The following is a 23,265-nucleotide window of genomic DNA, read 5'->3' as shown; positions in this document are numbered from 1 at the left end:
TGAGCTAAATTTAAGCCTGAATTCTAAATTCATCATGCCATATGGTTGACTTTATCAGTCATAATGTTATGGCTATCATAACAACTTATTGATTTAAATATTGTGGCACAATGTACACATTGTAAATTAATAGACAACACATGAGGGAATTTCAAATAGGACCTAGTATTCCTGTTTAAACTGCAGGAATACATCCATGCAGTACACAGTATTATTGTCCTTTTGATCAGCAGATAGGGTGTACTAGTCTTTAACGTTTGCTATGGTGTAGCTGTAGGTACATATGAAATCATTACACACAGCTCAATGTCCCACAAAATAAATAACAGATGTCAGTATAACTGCTTTTTATAACTCTCTTGTTTGCCTCTCAGCTTTCAGATTGCTTGTAAAAATTTTGCAATTTATTCAGAATATACATTTGGGTGTAGATGCGTGGCAGGCAAATTCAGTTCCTTCATAGTCAATTGTGATATCAGTTTAATTTTTTCATCCTCTTTAGGCAAGGAGGAATAATGAAAATAGACTCCTCGGAATCACCACTTTTATGTATCAATTTGGAAATCATTTTGAAATTGTAGCAAATATCTCCTTCCACATTTTCAATAGTTTGAGCGCTTTCAATGATGTCTTTTCCTTTTCCTCTGGGAACGTGTGGAAATGCTCAGACTTAGTTCTGTCAGCACTGGCTGTATGCCTCAATTATTGTGGACTCTAAATTGTAAAATCTAGACTCAAAGTCATAAATAACAATATAACAAGTGGCAGATTTTCTGTTTTTTCAGAAAAAAATGTATAAAAGTCACTCACCACCCTTGTAGCTTTACCAAAAAATCTATGGAACAATGACATTTCTTCTCTGGGGTTAAATTACTCTTTCAAAATGATTTATTACAAACCATTGAGATACGTTTTTCATCCAATTAAATAACATGATGGACAGTCAAAATTGTTGATTATATCAGGTGATTTTTCAGCAAATTTAGGACCTCTGATATTTCTAGTGTATAGATCCCCATACTCCAAAAAATAAAAAAAATATCGGTAAATAAATAAATAAATAGATAAATAAAATGAATAATTAAATTATGTATTTATTTGTTTGTTTATTTGTTTATTTAGTTAGTTATCATTTTCCTAGATATTTTCGTTGATTTACACCACGTCAGGTGACTGACGCTCTCATTTATAACCTGCACGTTTCACAGACTGCAGGTGTTTTTGCCGTGGTTACACTTGATTGCCGTCTGACATAAGATGTCAGGATAATTGAAACAGATGGACTACATCGGACATTGTCTGCATCTGTTATCAGTACTCTTTAGGAACGGCCATTTGTCCCTCTTTTCAAATGGAAAGGAAAGGGAATTCTTGTGTTTTCTGTGTGATTGAAATCCAGTTTTCATTTCTGACACACAGTCAAAACGTCAGTGTATTACCGGTAGGCGTTGATGTACGTTATCACTCCTGTCAAACTGATAATTGCATATTTTTGCATGCTATTGAAATTTTACCATTACAAAGTGCAAATAATGATTTTTTGACGTACATCCGTATTCACCAGATACTTCATCTGGTGTGATGTTTTTTACTTTCTGAATCAAAATCATGCCAGTTTCCATTTTGTTAGTGCTTCCCTTTTGAAGGAGATGTACAACTGTGACTTAAAAACTACCAAAGTGAAATTTGATGTTCCGTAATTTCTCAATTTTGTGCACAAGTGATTTTTTATCATCTGCTGGTGTAGTCTGACATTTTTCATGCAAATTTGATGTGAAATTTTATTGTACAGGAAGTGTCAGTGAACCACTTGGTGATATTTTGAAGCACCGATCTCAAAAAACCACTTGTTACTTTTGTAGCTCGGCCGTGATTCAAAATGAACTACCATGTGCTTTTTTACCTATTATAAAGCTTGAAATCAACCTTCAATAATGTGCAAGGATTTCTGATAGGTAGGCAGAGGGATTGGTTACCATGGTAACCATCTCTGTGCGCAGTTTGTGTCATCGAGAAGGGTTGTCCTAGATCTGAAATCAAAATGTCATGTACGCCGTGTAAACCCAAGTAGATAACATCCTTGAGAGTATTAAAGCACTCGTGTTTCATGTTCTGTTTTTTCACAATCCCTGGATGTGCTAAAATGTCAAGGAGAATCATTCCACAACATCACCTTGGTGTCTGTTTCCAAGGAATAACACACTGGAATATTAACAGGTTGCTCATTCCGTATACGTAATGTTCATTTTCCAGCTACCTTCCTGTCTTTATATAATTCCAGCATTCTACATCCGGCAGTTGATCACTCTCTCTATACTGTGATTGCAGACTGCTCATACAGGTACAGCTCATACATCTTATTTATCTTATTCATTGGCAATGGGTTAAATCCTATAACAAGCTTATTTCCTAATACCTTACAGAGCCTTGATCCAGGTCGCCAGTTGATGCGGAATAAATTTTCCGTTTGTCAACCAGCGATGCTAAAAATCTCCAATTTCACTCATATATCGACAGCGGCTCATTTTCTTCTTGACCGACTTTGGCTTTTATTCCCTAGGTGCTCAAACTCAGTAGGAATTTTGAGAATAGAGGTTCTTTTTTCACTGTTCAGTACAATTTTGGGCAAATTTATAACAAATCTTCAGTTCAAAAATGGATTAAAATGTCCACTATGTTCAGAAAATACCAAGTTAAGATAAATTCTTCCAGACAAGCATGCAACTGTATTCTTATCTCCAGATGGCTTTTATCAAAATCAACCTGTGATAATGTCCCAAAAATTGCACACAAGCACTGCAGAGGAAGTTGGTATTTTTGCAAGGAGTGAGTTACAAATTATAATTAGCCAAATTATTACCTTAAATTAGAGATTGTAGCTAGTTTCTTAATTTAACAATTAACAATTTAACAATTATGGATATATTCATTAAATATAAGATCAAACATTAAACAAGCTTTGTCTACAAAAATAACGGATTAATAGAACTTTGCTCCTAAAACAAAAAAGTTTCCAGATTCAAGACTGTGTTTAGCAGCCCTCAGGGAAAATACAAGTCAGATCCAGAAAAGGGATCAATTATGCATCTCTGAATTTTACTTTTTTTTTTCCAGTAATTACAGGTTCTGCGTCACACAAAATGAAACTGTAAGCTCACTGTTCTTGAACAAACGTGGGAAATTGGTCATTCGCGGGGATATTTTTGATTTTCATAGAGTGTGCTGTATATTCTGTATCTTAGGTGAAATTATACCATATGCTAAATGTTCTGAAATTACTCTACCCTCACTAACAATGTCACACGAGATAAAAGTAAAAATAGCTTTACATAATTATTTTTGTAAAGCTTTTGTGCTGGTTGAACGCAGTACCAGCAGAGTTTGTTTTTGATTTTGCAAATTTATGACAATCTAATTGTTACAGTCAACTAGATCTCGACAGGTTATGAAAACAACTTTTTTCCTCCTATTAACAGATCACAATTAATCCATATTAAAATACATGTCTGTCATAGCAACAATGTCTGCATTTAAATGCTAGATTTTCAACAAAGATTATTTTTATCAACTTTCAACTGGACATGACTGTTGATCGAGAAAATGGTGAAATTTCACTTTGTCTTGAAAGGCCATCTGAGGTCATTTGTCTCTTGATGATCAAGTTCAAGAAAAGCCAGCAATTGAACAGGAGGAACCCTTTTGTCTCTAGACTTTGACATATCCCTATGATTTTCAGTACTTTGGTTGGTTCCATTTTTAGATAAGTGGGGGTGAAAGAGTCTTATGATCTTTGTTTTTCCAGGTTGCATCCTAAAATCATGACTGGTTGTATGGCTGTAAAACAGTAAAACCTATGAATGTGTAAATTTTCTAATCTTGCACTCTTGTGAATAATCGATCATACAATATCTCTGATTTAAAATTATCATTTGTAGTGAAATTTCATACACACATTTTGTAAAACTGCTTGTGAAACCAATTCTGAAAATTACATACCGGTATATTTCACTTTCAGGTCACTATTACATATCAGGGTAATTCAAATTTTTTTCGAGACTATTGTCTGTGATTGCAACACGCCGTCTGCGAAACAAAGAAATTTGTGCAGAATAATATGTTATTTATGTACAACTACTTAAAAGCTGTATACTATAAATGTCAAGCGGAACTTCAATGATTTATATATAAGCGAATTTTCGAATGTGAAATCTCATTTATTTCCCATAAACAAATCATGGCCCATCTTTTAGCTGAATCATTCGCAGTTTCAGTACCATTACAGGCAATAAATGTAATCTTGATAAATGTCCAAGCCACCTACTGGCATCATGAATAAATTATTTCTTTCTGGTGAAGTCATTTCACCATGACATTTCATTACCCATAAGTCAGTAAAATTGTCACTTGCCATATTGTAGCTACAGTACAAATGAAGTCTTACCACGGCTTCTACTGTCGTGCTATCATCGGGTTTATTAATATTTATGTGTCAATTGTACCTCAATTTGGCTTTAATGAGAGATGATGATGGAATAGCTGAATAATTCAGACTCCGAATTCCTCTCTACAACATCAAAAGCATTCTGATATTGACACCTGCGCAGATTCTCACAACAGAATATTGTCGATTGCGTTTTTCTGAAAAAATTCTTTTGGCTGTTGAACAAGTGTGTACATGCTTTCATAGACTAGACTGAACATGTCAGCAATGAATATATATATTATCAATAATGTGTTGCCTAATCAAAATAATTGAAAAAAAAATTATGGATTTTAGTGTATTGAGTCAGTAATTTATTTCAGCAATAGGTACATTTTGATCTTTGTTTGTTTAATAATTGTAAACAAGGTGAATACATATCACCAGTGCTGCCTTTCCTATGTTCCTGGCAATGTTGACAAAATATTTCCACAAATTGGAAAGATTCATGACAGCTAGGTTGGAACAAGTTATCCCCTGTCCAGTTTAGAATATTAACGCTCAGTTTTAATATTGAACCCAAAATTACCCTTTTTTTAAGTTTTAAATCAAAACATTGTGATGCTAATATCTAAGACACTAATGTAAAAAATGATAAATAAATAAGTAAAGAAACAAACTCTCTTTGTAATATATATGTGTGTGTGTATGTGTGTGTGTGTGTGTGTGTGTGTGTGTATATATATATATATATATATATATATATATATATATATATATATATATAAATACACACATGCACAAAATATACAAATACATACAGCAACACCACTTTTTATTACATTCTCCAAGTACAGGTATGTAATCTTGAGTTTAGAAGACATGTAGGCTATTGGGAAAAAAATTGGAAATTTAGTACTGAGTGGACTCTAAATAGTAAATGAATTCAATAGACCAGGCCCTCTCCTGAGGACATTTTCTGCAAACACCGCTGAGATAATTGCACAGAACAGGATTTGAAATTTATTCCTCGTTGTTCAGATTCACTGCATAGGATTATGCGCATTTGCAGTTCATGTGCCCTCAAGCCATGATGAGGGAAATTGATGGATTTCATCATCCGTCAAAGCAAATCTTGCATTTTATTCAAGCTGGGGTATATGAGTGTGATAAACCATGCACATGTTGATAATTATCACATGAAAAATCATGACATGGAATTTACAGCTCACATTGAAATTACAAGATAAATTGAGAAATTTTCAGTGTGAATAAGCTATATCTTCAAGAAAAATCCATTGCACTGCTTCTATTCTCTGGTTTAACTGCCTCAAACCTGCAGTTTCCTATTTGGCCAGAAAGCTTTTTCTTTGCCCAAAACATAATTCTTTGTCCTAATTGAGTATCAATTTCATTGGCAATATACCCCAAGTAAGAATCTCACTTGTACTTATTTCTAATTAACCTTTGAGAAAAAATTATAGTGTCTAAAATATTCAAAATTCTGTTTGCAATTTATTATAAATGCAATATATTTCATGGATAATGCCAGTTCCGATACTCTTGCCATTATTAAATCTCAGGTAATTTGCTATCAATGAATAATGCCAGATATAATAAGTGTATATATAAATGTAATATAGATAAATTTGATTAGCTGTGTAGCCTTTGAACTGTCAGAATCTTAGGATACTTCTCTTTACATAATTTATAAACTGAAAACTGATGTGAATATACACTGAAGTAAAAACTGAAAATGGATACCCTGTTTAAAATTTAAGGGAAAACAACTTTCAAGTAGAAATGATGTCATTGCATGCATATTTACATAATTTAGTTGAAAATGGATGCCATGTTTAAAGCAAGATTGTAAGGGATAACAAATTTCAGCTTAATTCTTGTAATTTATAGGGATATCATTTCTGCTTGATTTTGTTGCTGAACGATTTTGTCTTCTTTCTCTCCGGATAGACAACTCATCACCCTTTTAAGGGATGTTTCAATCTTTATGCAATGGGCATATAATCTTCTTTTATAATTTATACTTTGTCATTTCATTTAGGATTTACAACCACCCAAACATTGAACTTCTTGTCTGTTGTGACACAGGTGTCGTATATTTCATTATGCACATTTCAGCACAAACATGTTGTGTTTCAGTAAGTTTCTGAAGCCTACTTCGGCAAGTGACAATGCAAAATCTCGTCGATTTTTTAAAAAACCATGAAAGGCTATGTGATTTACCATGAAAATATCTGTTCATACTCATTTAAAAAATGTCTTGATTCAGTTGTAAATATTTCTGGCACATAGAGAAAGTGTTCCTGACTCCACCCCTACAAATAGAAAATGAAAAAGATGAATAAAAATAAATAAATAAATAAATAAATACCATATGATCGCATCTGTAGTTTGCAAAAAGGTCAAGAAACTTAAAATCTTTGAAGGTTCAAAGGTCAATTCAGATAATTGCAAGGACAGATTCGTTTGCACAGTGGAAGTCTCTGTTTCTTCCTCATTAGAATTTTTTCTAAATCTTTCAAACAACCAGCTGCAGCATGTTCACTTTAAAAGTTGTTGCAGATGAATCGTAAAGCATTGCAGTTCGTGACAGAGGACTACATGTAAGGTATAGCATCGTAGCATCTTGCCACAACACTGCGGTGAAACGAATCATAAAGTCCGAGGGGTTAAAGTACAAAGAAGTGGAATGTTGTTTTGAAATCAGCTTGTTTTCATCAAAACATGACCTTGTTTATGATGTAGTTTGTTGACAGATTTCCGTAGAGAGATAAAAGTGAAAGATATACCACTTAGAAATGAAATAATGAATTTTCTACTCTTTTCTCAGTGCCTATAACCACAAAATCCAACATAAAATTTTGTCATTGTGTGCTTTGGAATGTCTCTTTTGGAAGAAACCTGTACTGTGAAAACAGGGCTGCTCTCAGCCTCCGTGTCATTCTTTTGGTGTTGTTCAAGCCAACAGCAAACAATAGCATTCTAACAATGGTACTGACAGATTTAATGCATTGTATCATTTGAAAGCTGCACATTTGTATCGTTTTTCAAAATCTACAGCTTTATTGGCCTTTTCCTTTTGTCTCTAAGATTCTAGTTAATGTAACCTTTCATTGGTTTGCTGGACAAATATATGGGGAAAAAATTATACCAACACCCGTCCTTCTACACATGAATTATGTTGGTCATGTGGTAAAGGTTAGAGGTCAGAAAATTTGGCCCTACCCACTGTTAAAAGTACATCAAAAGAGAATCTTTCCTTGTCATGGACACAATGAGGTGTTAATGTAAGTACATTGGTAGTTTAGGTTTCATATGGTTCCAAGCGGTATGTATGGAAAGTATAACATTGTACCAACTCTATCCCCGTGCGCATATAGCTTTTTTTATGTGTAAATGTCGAGAATGTGTGTATATGCGTAAATGTGCTGGCAGTCAGACAGTGACAATATGTACAATAAGGCGAATGTTTTGTCATCGGCACTCTTTAGGGTCAATGGTTTTATTCACACATTCTCAAAGTGCCTCTTAGTTCAATCTGGAAAGATCAGTTCATGTTCATGGTCGTCCTTCCAGGTCCAAAAAACAACCACTTTGAAATCCCGAGAGGTGAAGTCACAGTAACAATGACGTTTTATAGACTTTCTGTGCAATGATATGTGTACAGTACTGAATGCAGACATTGCCTTGTGTAAATTCTGTGTTGCAGGTAGCTTGTACACGGGGAACAGAATAGAAATGTTACGATGTAATCCTTAAAGCCTAACAGCTTGTCATCCTCCATTACCTTTTAGCCTTTATTATCTCACAGTCGTTGTTTCCTAAGTATACTACGGTACCAGTAATACATATACCCAAGAAGATCCACTTAAAACGTGAAATTTTATCTAGAACTGCAATTTTCTGTCTCTCTTAAAGCCCTGCATATACAATCGAATTCTAAGTATTTATGTGCACTGTGGCAAAAGACGCATATGTCTTTACTGTGGATATTTATATGTTAAAATTTCCATAAAATGGGCTGAGGTCAAAAGTCAAATATGTATTAATCTATAATTTTACCAGCAGATTATTCTGATGATCTAAGTATTTGATCTTATCATGATCACATGACTGTTTTCTCCGTTCATTGGTCGCTGGTGCATGTCCAAATCATACAGACACAGCATTCAACCTCCGTCCATTTCATCCTATATGTTTCACAATGACCAATCCTATTTCTGAAAATTATTCAATCACAAGACTCTTTGATGGTTTAAAGGGTTATCATAGGGGGTCTGTTGCCAGGAGACCAAGTCTGTCTCTGACGTATCATTTGAGCGTGTATTCATGTAATTATCATAATAACTCCATGGTGATTTCATCTGGTGCCAGGTACGTTGTTTTCATCTCATTTCTCTCATTTGTCTCATTTCACAGTGCCATGGATATTTGAGTAATTGCAGCAGTATCATCGCCATGGAAACTGCATCCATCCATCAATAATAAGAGTTGACCTTATTAACAGTGAGGTCAGAGCGATGCACCTGTGATGTGTCACGGCTAATCAGAAGACATCTTGTGCATCCACTGGCATTATGACGCAAGTTTGACATCACATTTACAATGACTAATTTGCAATGTGCTACTGTATGATGATAAATCCTGAATATTACGTGATCTTTTAAAAAACCCTGATCCAACATACTCAGCTCATATAAGCTGACTGTCTAATCAGGGGTACTGTGCATACTGCCACCATGAGGTCGCTCATCAAAGCTGGGCAAACCTATGAGAAGATTGATGAACCATATGATTCAGGTGAAAGATTTCTCTCAACTATCCTATTAAGGTAGAATGCACCTCGGGGACAGCTATTAGGGCTCTCAAATTTTTTCAATTCTTTTCTGATCTACCACTTAGGGGGGGGGGGGTCATTTTAAAGGTCTCAGAGTAAGAAAAATGTTCAATCTCTTAGTTGTTTTGAATATCAAAAATTTTATTTTTCCCCATAGAGTTAACAGAGGGATGGCGGCCATTTTGAATTTCAAATATCGATAAATGTTAGGTAATTTGCTTCTTTGGTGCCAAATTTTGCACGGTGACCCCTGATTTTTATTCTCAATTTGGTAAAAGGATGGTTGAAAGTTTCATGGAGGAAAATTTGAGCAAAAGTGTGTCTTTCACTTTTGAGGTGCATACTTCCTTTACATAGCATTGCAGTGATTTGTTATCATCTAAGCAAGAATAACTACTCGACTAAAGGAAATGTATAAATATTTATGCTCTCTTTTGCAAAAAGGAAGAAAACAGCGTCAATTTTTTTGCACTTGTTGATGTAAAAACGGTGTTTTTTATTCTCTAAATGAAAGTAAAAATGAGGAAATTAAAATTGCATTTTGTGGAGTTGCAGAGCATACAATGACCTGCTGAATTTTAAAATTTGAAGGGTCCTGTTTTGATCTGTTTCCGTTTTGTAATTTTCAGGATTAAAATATGTTATTTAACATTGCTTTGTATTTATTCGAAAAATTAGAATTTTTCTTTAGAAAATCTTTGTTTCGTAATGTTATTATTGGATTGTGATTCAGGCATAAAAGAACAGTCGTGTCAACAGGAAATGTCTTTCAAAAGTTACGATTACCAAACAAAAGATAGCAAAATTGTCAAGATTGCATTTGTTTGTGTCCCAGAATATAATAACGACATAAAACTGACTGAATATAACCTGAAATTATCGTTAAAAAGACATGAAGTTTAAGCGACTTTCTTGAAAATGTCATGTTTATTCCATGAATATAAATGTCCCCGCCCTGATTTTCTTTATTTTGTACTGCCTCAGAGCCTAACCAAGCTAAAATGGATCCACATTTTGATCTCACTTCTGATGAGGAGGACATTCTTTTCTCCACTGAAGGTTTGGTTTTATTTTCAGTTTCAGTAGATTTGCTTGACAAGAGAAACCACCCACGTCCCAGTTGGTTTTCTCCATACGTAGGATTCACTGACCTGTAGGGAACACTTCAAAATGAGACCATACCATATTATCTCTAATCATAGGGGTGGCTGCAGCACATTACATTTGAAGATAAGCTATGAAGGTTGATTTGAAGTGAATTAAGTCACCTATGTTGACAAAATGATGTTGTTTTGTTCTCATTCACTGGCTACACATACTATTTTTGCATTAATTTTTGCACTGTTTGTTAAACTCATACTTTCACATGTAATGTTTGACTCACAGAATTCACCAATTTTGTCAACCCTTTGTGAAACCTTATAATGGTAAATTCCAGATTTGTCATTAAATGTTTCACCTACAATGACCTCAGCTCACCTGAACTTGACATTTCACCCTAGACTCTTTGAGGGTACTTGAAGTCTCGGTATACAGAAAAAATGGGCATTAGAAATCCCAAAAATGTAATTCTGGTCTATTTACATGTAGTCACACAATGACTTGAATGCATGTAATGAAATTGTTCCGTCATATTCTCTATTATTTGTGAAACATCTCGTAAAATATTATCGTTTCTGGATAAAATCAGAGATTTTCAGATGTAACAGATTTTCCAAAATGCAGTGAAACAATTGAAGTCTGAATAATATCAGCGGTGATGTTGATTTATGTAAGTGATTATTTGCCCATAAAGTTGTCAGTATAGGAAATCTAATTATCAACAACATACTAAACATTGTTTCTTATAGGTTTTTATTTCAGTTTTCCAATGTTTTGATCAGTTTTCAAGTTATTAATTTGACTGCCTTTAAAACAAACTTGTTTTAAATTGGGAAATGGTCATTTCCAAGAAGGTTTTACGATCTTCGCAGTGAGTTACAATTTTAATCTTTTACTCCAAAATTTACTAAACGTGAGTCTTAATCCAAATGAACTTATGAACCTGGATTGAGATCTCAATCTGAATCAAAACCAGATTTCAATGACTTGACCAGCTTGTAATGCTTTGAATATTTTGCTTTTTTAAAGCAGCAAGTCCACTTGTTGATGAGAAAGTTGCAGTTGACGATGGACCTGAGAAGCCAAAAGGATCAGTAAGTAGAGATATAATAAACACAACTAGGTTTACCCAAAGGAGGAATTTCATGTATGATTCTTTGTAAAATACAGCAATGTACACATGCAATTCAGGAACATTTGAATGTAATTTGAACTGCAACTTGTAGTACCGGTACAAGCTTGTTTAACATGTAAGTCTGCATCCATAATAATGATTCAACTTCTTCCAAAAAACGCATCTACAGTATTTGATAGCTTTGACTCCTACTTGTGTATGTACCCATCTTCTTTCAGTTTTAGTTCACTGACAGCTACGAAATCACTGGCCAGACACAAGTAAAGTACGTACTAATTGTTATCCTCATGTTCTTTTATGATTCTTTAATTTTTTCTTGCCAGTGCTCAGCACGTTACCCGCCTTCCATCTACTTCATAGTCAGTAATGAATTCTGTGAAAGATACAGCTACTATGGAATGAAAGGTATGTCACTCAACAGATGTTCAATGGAACTAAACTTCAAAATTATTTCGCTTGTTGGAATTTTCTTAATTTGCCCCTCCACATTCAAATTTTGAACAAAATGAATGTTAATGATATATGATATATGATTTTCCTTATACAGTGTATTTCTGCAAGTGAAAGAAAATTGTACAATCCGCCCCAGGCAACTGATATTTTAGAGTAATAAAAAGTAACCAAATTTATTCTTCAGTGTAACCTATGTAAAGAAATCTGAGTATTAGAAATGAGCAGAGTGTTCACTTTTTCAGTGTTCAAAATGTTTAGTAGGAAAGTTCAAATACTGGAACTAAAGTTGAAGTGTGTCAGACAGTTCAACATTCAATTCTGTAAGAAAATTTGACTGTTTAAAAATAAGTTTGTGTTTCTAGAGCTTTCCAGAAAATTAATTTTAAGAAAAGAAGTATACCCATCTGCTTGTCTCCATGAAAATATTATTGCATTCATAATGTGTACGGTGATATTGATTTGAATTTAGTACCGGTAGTATGTTATGGCTATAATTGTTTTTCCCACTCAGGTTTTGCTTTGTAGCATGTCAACTCCTTGCATTCTGTCTAGGTATGAAAGGAAATTTAAAAAACCCATATAGTCCAGTAAACAGAAAATTATGAATTTTTTTAGTAAATTATGACCATAAAGAAAAAATGTCAGAAAATAGATGTAATGTTTATGGCGGTGGTAGTGGCTGACAGAGAGATATATAAATTATGTATATTGTTGATTATCTTAGCTCACGTCTTGCTAGTAGGGTAAATTTCTTATCACCTTTCCTGTCCAATATTTCATGGCAACAGATGTTGCCTATTTTAATGTATTTACTGTGATGTGATTCTGCCCTCAGCTATCCTGGTACTTTACTTCACTGAGATACTGCTGCTCAGTGACTCTGATGCAACCACTATCTACCACACCTTCAGTATGCTGTGTTACCTGACACCCATCTTTGGTGCCATGATCTCAGATGGATGGCTGGGCAAATACCTGTAAGTAATCAGTGTTTGGGGTCAATGGTGATGATATGATGATAAAGATGATTAGAATGGTGATGATGTTGGTGGTGATGGTGATGATAATGATAATGATGATGTTATTTTGATGATGATAATAATGGTGTAGTCATAGCAATGTTGATGATGTAGTGATGATGGTGGTGATGATGATAATGATGACCATAATGATGTGGTGATGATGATGATGATGATAGTGTATGTGATGATAATGATGATGATAATGATGATGGTGATGATGATGATGATGATGATAATGATAATGATGATGGTGATGATGATGATGATGATGATGATGATGGTGGTGGTGGTGGTGGTGGTGGTGGTTTGTCATGTTGTTGATGATGATGATGATGATAATGATGATGATGATGATGATGATGATGATGATAATGATAATGATGATGGTGATGATGATGATGATGATGATGATGATGATGATGATGATGATGATGGTGGTGGTGGTGGTGGTGGTGGTTGTTTGTCATGTTGTTGATGATGATGATGATGATGATGATGATGATGATGATGATGATGATGATGATGGTGGTGGTGGTGGTTATGATGACGATGATAGATAGTATTGATTATGGTTTTGACTTTACCCTTTTTACCTGTGCAAACTTGCCACCTGGCTTCAGTCAACCCTATTGCTGTTGATAGGGTGTGATAAAAGACTTTGCAGCTTACAAGGGCCATGAAAGAGTTCAAGAGTACAATTACTGATGATGATGGGTTGAGGGGGTTGATCATTAGTACACTAAAACTTGATACTGATGGTGAATGTGAACTTGATAATTAATGCTAAACACTGTCGTCAGGTTTCTATTGTCAGAAATCTCTTCTCCTTAGCATAATGTGCATCATGTTTTGTTTTCTCCAACAGAACAATCTTCTCCCTGTCGTGGATTTATCTACTGGGAAGTGCGACGATGTCACTCACAGCATTACACCCCAGACCACAGGGGATCCTTATCTGTGAGTAACCGACAATATCAAAATTCTGTCATCAAGAAACATTAAATGCAGACATGCAGAGAATGTAATGCCATTGTGTATGGTATACTCTCATTGACGACTACCTACTACATATCTTGAAACAAAGAGTCTCAGACTCTTGCTCCGTCAAACTTTCAACCATTGTCTTTCACAGTAAAGAATCAAAATCAGGGATCTCTGTGCAAAGTTTTGGATGAGAGAGACAGAAACAATTGTTTTTAAATTCAAAATGGCCACTACCGGTATACCCCATGTTAACTCCATAGGGAAAATTAGACAAGACTGCAAGTTTTAATACATACATTTGATTTTCCATGTGTTTGTTTGTTTGTTTATTCCCAGGTGGGGGCCGTTACTTGGTCTCTTACTGATAGCCATTGGTACAGGTGGTATCAAACCCTGTGTTGCTGCATTCGGAGGTGATCAGTTTGGAAAAGACCAGGTGATTATTGATTTAAAGACTTGATAACAGCTTTTTAAGTCCAATCCAAGCAGTTTCAGCCTTTCAAATTTGCTGAACTAAAGAAACGACGTGAAATATTAACTTGATATACGTGTACCACCATTCACATACTGAGAATATGCAAAGTAATGTGATTATAGGAAAGAAAGACTGCAATATAACACAAAACTTTCCTCGTTCTGTCTTTTAGGCAGCAGAAGTGGCTGTGTTCTTCTCCATCTTCTATTTCTCCATCAACTGTGGGAGTCTGCTGTCCACATTTGTGACGCCGATTCTGAGGGAAGACATACAGTGTTTTGATAATGACTGCTACGCATTGGCTTTTGGTGTGCCGGCTATACTCCTTTTTGTTGCCATCAGTAAGTGGCATGTAAATCTCAGTAATTTGTAGAAAAATTGCAAATATTTGCAGCATTATGGCCATAAGTTGGGTCAGTTCCACTCACTGTATCTTGGACTTGGCAGGTTGTGAGGGGAGTTTTGCCCATGATGAAACAACTTTCCTCCCAAACAACAAGTATAACATGACTCTTTTCAAAATATTTTGTTATTGATATCATATATCAAGTCAACAGACATTACCGGTAATTAAACTTTATGACTTGACCAATATTTTAGATTCAAAACGGGTGGCTTTATCAAAGTTTACCTGTAAGTGCTTCTCATTGTTGTCACTCTCAAAATGAAATCCCACAAGCAAAGAAGGAGAGATTTGACTTCTATTTGTCTATGAACTACCGATCAGTCATGTCTCTCTCCAAGTAGTGATGTCTCTCTCCAAGTACGTGAATGAGAAATCAATGAAAATAAGAAGTTAGATTGAATGAATCCTTGAGACAAGCCAGCAGCTAATTTCATCAATGTTCTTGACTATCTTTTTCTGTATCGTACAGTTATTTTCATCGTTGGGCGTTATACCGTTGAATACAAGATGTACCCACCACAGGGCAACATTGTATGGCTCGTCTGCAAAACAATTGGGGTGAGTAACCTAGAGAAAGGCTGATTCAAAGGGCCTAATGAAATAGTTGTACAACACAAATGTTTGACTGGCTCCCAGTGGGCTCTGGATGCAATGCATACCATTCTAGGGTCATTTATTACGCATATTTTACCATCCATCTCATTGAACCAGTGATCAGTGGCAAATATTCCAATAATGGAAGAACCTGAACTCACACACCTGTCACATTGCTATTTGATTCCAAAAGTACAGGTGGTACCAAAGCTTTATAATGAAGGAAATGTAGTTCTTTCACTGTGCAGATGAATTTCCAAATTTACTTTGACTATTTCATTATTACCTGGTCTCTTTGATGGTAAGAATTATCAGGTTTCCATGGTAACAGTCAGTAGATTTGAAACTGTAGAAATAATCCCTTACTTTTTTCTTGTCTTTCTGTCTTTGACAGCGTGCTCTGAAAAACAAGTCCAAGTACGGAAAGGAGAAGAAGTATGACCACTGGCTTGACTATGCCAGTGACAAATATGACGTAAGTCTTATGAACTTCTGGCTATCCTGAAACATCACAGAGTAATACCATTGCATTTCGCTGTATGAAGCAGTTCACCCCCATTTCCCAGTAAACAGGTCCATAATCACCATCAATAACAATGGGTTTGGGCAAAACCATTGTAATGAAAGGGATAAAGGAATTCAGACACCTGTAGCTACTTATTGGTTTTCAACCAACCAGGGGTATGGTACATGCATAAAGTGTGCCACCAGAAATACCTGAAGCTACAGACACATCTCTTAACCATATCTAGATATATTGCAATTTTTTTTCTAAGTAAGTAAGTTTGAGGTAATACACATCTGGGAATGGAAAGACTTAACTTTTGCTCAAGCGTTCCACAAGAGAACTCTCAACCATTCTCCTTCAAAGTCAAGAATACAAATCAGAGGTCAATGTGGAAAAGTTGGTAGTAGAGACACAAATTACTGAATATTTACACACACTTGAAATTCAAAATGGCTGCCATCCCTGTTTTCACTCCATGGAAACAACTTTAATTTTATATTTTCGAAAACATAAGGCGGTGAAAACTTTAAGTTACTCCATGAGCTTCTAAATGAGCCTTCACAGATGATAGACCAGAAAAGTATATGGAAAATGTGAGTTCCCAATATCTGTCCCTGAGTCGCTTTCTACCTTAAAGGGAACTTGCAGACTTCACCTTTAATAACAGAAATATTTCATCCCTTTTCCCCTGCTACATGCATGTCAAGCAGCCATTAATGTACTATATTACGTCTTTGCATATTACAAGGGTGTTAAAAACATTTTTCATATGGCAGCCAGGGAAGGGCAGAAGCCAACAAAGTAAAGGAAAAATACGAGCTAAACTTGTTGAATAGAGTATCAATTTGTTCAGTATCCGACTAAAAATTGAGCATGCTGACAATGATAAGTGCATAACTGCTCCAACAGCATGTAGAATGGCAGTTAGGCTCTTAACCCTTTGAGTGCCAAAGTCTATTTTTGTCCCCTTTATAAAAAAAACCCAAGTCAATTTTTCTCAAATTTTGCAAAATTTTGAGAAAAAACTGTAGCAAATGAAATGTGATGTCCATTTGGTCAAAAATTATCAAAAAATTAGAGAAAAATTCATAAAAATTGGTAAAATTTTGCACTAAAATTTTAGCGGGAGAAAATTACAGCGCTCAAAGGGTTAAGGTAGTATATGCCTTGAAAATTAATGACTTAGACTTATACTTTTGCTCAAACGTTAATCCTAAATGATATCTTCAGCCATACTCTTGACAAATCAAGAATAAAAATCAGGGGTCACCGTGCAAATTTTCGAAACAAATTTATACCTGACATTTACCAATATTTGAAATTCAAAATGGCTGCCATCCCTGTGTTAACTCCATTGGGAAAAAACAAAATTTTCAATTTTTGAAAACTAAAACTTGAAGGTGAAAATATTTCTTACTCCAAGAGCTTTCTCAAAAGAGCCCCCACAAGTTGTAGATCAGAAAAGAATTGTGAAAGTTTTGGAGTCTGAATATCTGTCCCTGAGGCGCATTCTACCTTAAGCTGATCGACTGCAATTTTGCATGAAATGTACTCAAGACAGTCAAAAACATGCTCAAGTATACCTTAGATCTTTGATGAGTATTGTTTTGTTTTTGTTTCTTACACTTGATTTAGACATAGCTTGTAAATAAGACCTTTTAACTAGTTCCATTTGTAACTTTACTGAGGTGTAAATTTACAAAGTTGGGCAGAGATATTCAAGTGCGTTTCTATTTTGTTTTTTCCATGTCATATGCAGGCACAGCTTATCAAGGACACCAAGATTCTTTTGCATGTATTGATCATGTACATACCACTGCCAGTTTTCTGGGCCTTGTTTGACCAGCAGGGATCAAGATGGACACTCCAAGCCACTCAGATGAACGGTAATCTTGTAAGTCTAACGTACAATATTAACTTGTATTTCAAGCAAACAGAATGCTTCCCACACCCCGTCTGGTGTAAATAGGTCAACCAACATCTGTGAAAGTAATAGGATCATACAAAGGGATAGTGATGAACGGATAAAAACTGATTTTCTGTCATGTCAGTGATCATGTCTTCATAATTTCTTTCATGACTTGTCAATGCTTTTTTTCAAGTTCTGACATAATTTTACAGCAATTATATATGTAAATTCAGCAGAGCAAAATATTAGTTTTTTGTATATTTATATAGCAAGTTTTAACTTATTGTAATATTAAAAATATGTTTCAAAAAAGACGCAACACACTGCTTGTTCTAAAATCAAATGACAGAAAAGATCGCAGTGACCAAGCTTTCGGATGACATTATCATTACACAGGTACTGGTAGATATAGCTGTATGGTAACCTTCATTCCATGTTATTTGGCAGAATTCCATGGAGGGCGCTCTTCCAAAGAAACACAAACACATTTCACAAAAGTCACTAGGTTGCCTTTTGTTCAGCTTCAGATGATTGTTACAACATGTTTAAAGTGAAGATATATAACTCATTTTGAGCCAACATATAATTGATTATCTGTAATTTTCTGTCTTTTGTTTTGACAGGGTAGCTTTGCTATCAAACCAGACCAGATGCAGGTAAGGAAGTATTCCAGATTATGAGAATTTTTAATTTGGAGGGAAAATAAATATGACATTAAATATTTGACAAAAGAATGGTCTGCCAAAAATGTAAAATAGACACTGGCTGTCACGTTTGATGATATTTACATTATTTTTGTTCTAAAATCTCAAAAAACATTTCCACTGTAGTTTTTCTAGAACTTTCCATGAAGTATATTTTATATACAAAGAAATGGCCTGGCCTGTTCAGTAGGTGATTTTTTCAGTTACAAATGAACTCTAGTCCATATTAACATACAGTCAAGCAATACATGTGGCATAACACACATATGCTTTAAATATCGAACACCAGGCATTTTGAACTGAGTTTTGAATTTGAACAAGAAACACTATGTAAGACATAACACAAAGGTATACAAAGTATATGGAACAGCCATTGGCGTAAGTCATATTCTCATACATTTTCTGTGACTAAGTGCTGGAGAATGCAAATCTACCAGCGAGACCTTAATTCAACCAGCTGTTTATATGATAATGTACAAAATAGGTTGAGTTTTTACATATACAGCAGTTCTCCACTTTAACGAACCTTATTTTGATTTGTTCAACAGGTGTTGAATCCCCTTCTGATTCTGCTGTTGATTCCCATCTTCGATAGCATCATCTATCCATGTTTGAGATACTGCAAAATTAGATGCACTCACCTTCAACGTATGAGCTGGGGAATGCTGTTCGCCTCCGTCGCCTTTGTCTGTTCAGCTCTCGTGCAGTTAGCAGTTAATGTGAGTACCTCAGGGGCGGGTAACTGAAAGATATTTTCCCATTGTGCAGTAGATGATACATTTTGCAAGTTTGTGGTGGGGATAGGTAGATCATACTGTTTGATTGTATGGTTCATTTCTTAGTTATGTTTGCTCAATAGAAAAGCATAACAAGTATGGGGCTGGAGGTTTCATTTTTCCTGCATATTGATCAATATGGGTTCAAAATGTTTTCCAATATTTTAGGATGACCATTTAAAGGTATCTCAGCAGCTACACATTGCCAAACTCTTAAATGTGATTTTCTTATGCGAGCAAAGGGTTGTCCCAAATATTATTATACCGCAAAAATTTTATGTAATGGCTAGGTATTGCCAAATTTGCTAATAGGTCCCATCAACGGTACTTGCAGCATTAATTATGCATCGGTTTTTAATTAGTGTACATGTATGTATAAAAATAAGAGCAGAAGTTCAAATTGGCTGGAACTTGAACTGCTTTCAGAAGTGGTAGGTCTTGTACAGAAACGGTGTTAGAGAAAAAAATGGGTTTGCCAAAAATGAAACAAAATCGCAAAATTTCTAAAACTGAGTGAAAACAAGAGATAAGGACAGAATTCCTGTCAAACTTTCAGTTTCACCATGAACGACAGGATCACCTTTAGCATGTGTAAGATGTCATCATACATGCTCTTTTCTTTTTCTCAGGAAACTGTTCGCGTTCCTCCGACAAACAGTGAGTCAGGCCTGACTCTGATCAACGCTGCACCGTGTGATGTTGTGTTGGAATCACCTGGTGGACAGTTTGAACCCATTTCTGCACCTTATACAGAGGTAAGTCAATCAAATATGGTCCACAGTGCCAGCTGGGGACTCTTTATTTGTCATTTTCCTTAGAATCAGTGTAAGGAGTCATTTTGAAAAATGTACATGTTATTCAAAAAGTGGTGTCACTATGCTGGATTCCAAGATGTATTGGCAAAATCTTTGGTGAAGGTAGAATGCACCTCGGGGACAGATATTTGAACTCTCAAATTTCTACAATTCTTTTCTGATCTACCACTTGTAGAGGCTCATTTTAAAGCTCTTGGAGAATAAAAACATTCAGTGTCTTTGTTTTTCAAAAATCCAAAATTTATTTTTTTTCCATAGAGTTAACACAGGCAGCGTGGCAGCCATTTTGAATTTCAAATATCGCAAAATCTTGGGTAATTTGTTTCGCTAGTTCCAAACTTTGCATGGTGACCCCTGATTTTTATTGTTTGTTTGGTAAGAGAATGGTTGAAAGTTTCATTCAGGAAAGTTTGAGCAAAAGTTAAAGTCTTTCACTTTCCATGCGCATACTACCTTAAATTCAATCCTATGAAAATATGCTGACTCAGTTGTTTCTCCAATCTACTTGGAGCAAGAATTCACCCGGCAACATTATCAACATAGTCTCTACTTGTACAGTCTGAGATGACAAGCTCAACACAGTGTATGATCAGCATTTTTCGTGGGGTAGAACAAGAATTAGGGTTTTATACTGGCCCTCTAAGACTTTTTGCCAAATGTCTTTTTTAGTGAAAGCTAACTTTTGTAATTTTATTTTGAATTGACCCAGTTTGGTGAGTACGTGCTGACAGAACCAGGAGCGGTCTTTGTGGACATCAAAGGGAATTGCTCCAAGACTTCCGCTGGCCTTGACCTTAACCTTGACAAGGGCAAAGCCTTCAGAGTTATTGCAGCTACATTTCAAGAAAACAATGGTGATAAGAAGTTAGAGGCCATACAGGTGAGATAGTCGACTCTCTTCCTGCCAGGGTCATCTGTCACTATAAGGGCATACAAGTAGAATCACTGAATTGAATTGCAAATGAAGGACAGCTTTTGCAGAATGTATTTTGACTAACCCTACATGTGTACAGAACCTACTTGTATTTGACATATATTGCCTTTTAAGGGGGCCAGTGAAATGGTCCCCCCCCCCCCCCCCCCCCCCCCCCCCCCCCCCCCCCCCCCATGTATACTTGCACTGAAATAAATTTATAGGTGTTGACAGTAATATTTTGACAAACAAGTTTACGTAGCCAGCAAAGTCTGTGGTTTTAGAATGATAATAAACCCTTCAGCTTGACTCTTCATTGAAATAGAAGTGTACTGTCATCTGAAAGTGTTTATTCAGAGTCTCCTTTCATTGGAACATTAACAATTGTCTCAATATGTGTTATCAAAAGAGCACTGTATCACACTACCAGAGATTTCCCATAATGCATCATGATTTGTACCAACGTAGATTCCCCTGTGAAGTCTACCATGTCTCCCATGTATAGACAAATTCCTGGACTAGTTGTAAAAATTCTGAAAACGTACTTTTAAGGACACCTTTTTTCACAATTCCCATTTAAAGGATTAAGAAAATTGTGCTTGATTGAGAGAGGAGATAGCATTTTTGTAAAATTTTCCGCTGATTGTGTCCTCAGCTATACAGAATTAAGTGATGGAAAGTAGGGAGACTAGTTGCACCTGTTTTATGAAACAAAAGGATATTGATTTTTTCCAAATAGAAAAGACAAAAGAAATTTACATGCTAACTTTTTTCAGAGAATGACCCCTTCAGTTAGTCATAACTTGGTTCCCAAAACTGTGACATTTGTAGTACCTGCAGAATGTGACTCTTATGGTTAATTGACAGTTTCTTTGAAATTTACACTACAATATTTCAACGTACTTTTAATAAATATAATTAATCAATTATCTTGAGTCTGCATATTATTACTTTTATGCAGAGCTGAAAAAGTTATAAGAAAATTAACATTGTTGGTACAAATCAAACAGCATTGTGGGTAATTTATTGTTCTATGTGTATGAAGGAAAGGTTGAATAAAGAAAACTGGCAAATGGAAAGATTTACTTACTTTGAATTAAACATCAGTAATGTATGGATTTATGTTGATTTTTAGGCTGAAGATAAACATGAGAAGCCAGACAGAGGATTGGCATATGGAAGGTAAGTGATATCAAGCTCAATGTGATGTCGTACTCATGACTTTCGATGAGAATAATCTAGTTTAATCATTAAGGTAGAACGTGCCTTGGGGACAGTTATTCGGACTCTCAAACTTTTACAATTCTTTTCTGATCTACTACTTGTGGGGGTTCATTTTAAAGCTCTTGGTGTAAGAAAACTTTTTACTGGATGGCAGCCATTTTGAATTTTAAATATCAGTAAATCGTGGATTATTTGTTTCTCTAGTACCAAAATTTGCACAGTAACCCCCAATTTTTATTCTTGATTTTGAAAGAGAATGGTTGAAAGACTTATTCAGGAAAGTTTGAGAAAAATTTACAGAAAGTCATTCACTTTCAAGGGGCATACTACCCAAATTCCCTCTGCTGTTGTCAACCTAGTATGACATGGTATCAGCTAGCAGTCCAATACCGTATCTTGCATCAAATGATGTCACTCAGTGTGATGTCGTATTGCGTCACATGATATTGACCAACATGATGTCATATCTGGCTTCTCATGATATCTAAGTATTATTATGTCCTATCAACATGAAGTTCAATGTCATGTCTTGCATCATGTGATATCTACCTGGCATGATGTCATTTCTGCTTTCAGTTCCTAGTAATGACCTCTTTCAGTTTGGTTCAAAAGATTGTTAAATTTGCATGTTTAAATTTAAAAAATCTTTTTAAGGCTTATTTTCTCGTCTTTTATCAAGACTCTGGTTCCTTGATAGCACTTGTTTTACACTTGTTTCAATTGAAAATGTAGTCTTTCAGGGATACCGTCATTAATATTCGTAATTACTAGTAAATAATTTGTTTTAAAAATTAAAAAATTTGTGCATTTTCTCATTCCAAATTTGATTACCGTGATATATTCAAAGCCAGTCTGAATGTACCATAATCACATTCCGTAATGCAATGCATATCTTGAGACAATCAGTGATTCTAATATTGTAAGTTGATCACTGTGAGCTATATCACCCGATATGTCACTTGTCTTTT

General features: G+C 35.2%; 1 protein-coding gene across 11 annotated transcripts in view; it reads left to right on the top strand.

The window, feature by feature from the left end:
* LOC139143571 (solute carrier family 15 member 1-like) overlaps positions 1-23,265 on the top strand; it is a 55,860-nt gene that overhangs the window by 25,729 nt on the left and 6,866 nt on the right. For 3 of the 11 annotated variants that reach the window (XM_070714010.1, XM_070714011.1, XM_070714008.1), the window contains 16 exons: positions 8,861-9,241; positions 10,263-10,337; positions 11,412-11,473; positions 11,838-11,919; positions 12,803-12,944; positions 13,855-13,946; positions 14,310-14,409; positions 14,621-14,789; positions 15,324-15,412; positions 15,843-15,923; positions 17,716-17,850; positions 18,489-18,521; positions 19,118-19,288; positions 19,975-20,100; positions 20,870-21,040; positions 22,209-22,255. In XM_070714010.1, coding sequence (XP_070570111.1) covers positions 12,927-12,944; positions 13,855-13,946; positions 14,310-14,409; positions 14,621-14,789; positions 15,324-15,412; positions 15,843-15,923; positions 17,716-17,850; positions 18,489-18,521; positions 19,118-19,288; positions 19,975-20,100; positions 20,870-21,040; positions 22,209-22,255 — 1,232 coding nt within the window. In that variant the 5' untranslated portion in view covers positions 8,861-9,241; positions 10,263-10,337; positions 11,412-11,473; positions 11,838-11,919; positions 12,803-12,926. Of the gene's footprint in view, positions 1-7,381; positions 7,729-8,860; positions 9,242-10,262; positions 10,338-11,411; positions 11,474-11,837; positions 11,920-12,802; positions 12,945-13,854; positions 13,947-14,309; positions 14,410-14,620; positions 14,790-15,323; positions 15,413-15,842; positions 15,924-17,715; positions 17,851-18,488; positions 18,522-19,117; positions 19,289-19,974; positions 20,101-20,869; positions 21,041-22,208; positions 22,256-23,265 lie in introns of those variants that run through there. The other 8 variants (XM_070714007.1, XM_070714009.1, XM_070714006.1 and 5 more) reach the window with 6 other exon arrangements.

This window comes from Ptychodera flava, chromosome 11 (genome assembly GCF_041260155.1).
Source record: "Ptychodera flava strain L36383 chromosome 11, AS_Pfla_20210202, whole genome shotgun sequence".
In the NCBI taxonomy this organism is placed as follows: domain Eukaryota; kingdom Metazoa; phylum Hemichordata; class Enteropneusta; family Ptychoderidae; genus Ptychodera; species Ptychodera flava.
Note: the sequence above shows the minus strand (reverse complement) of the source record. Positions and strands in the feature narration are given on the sequence as shown.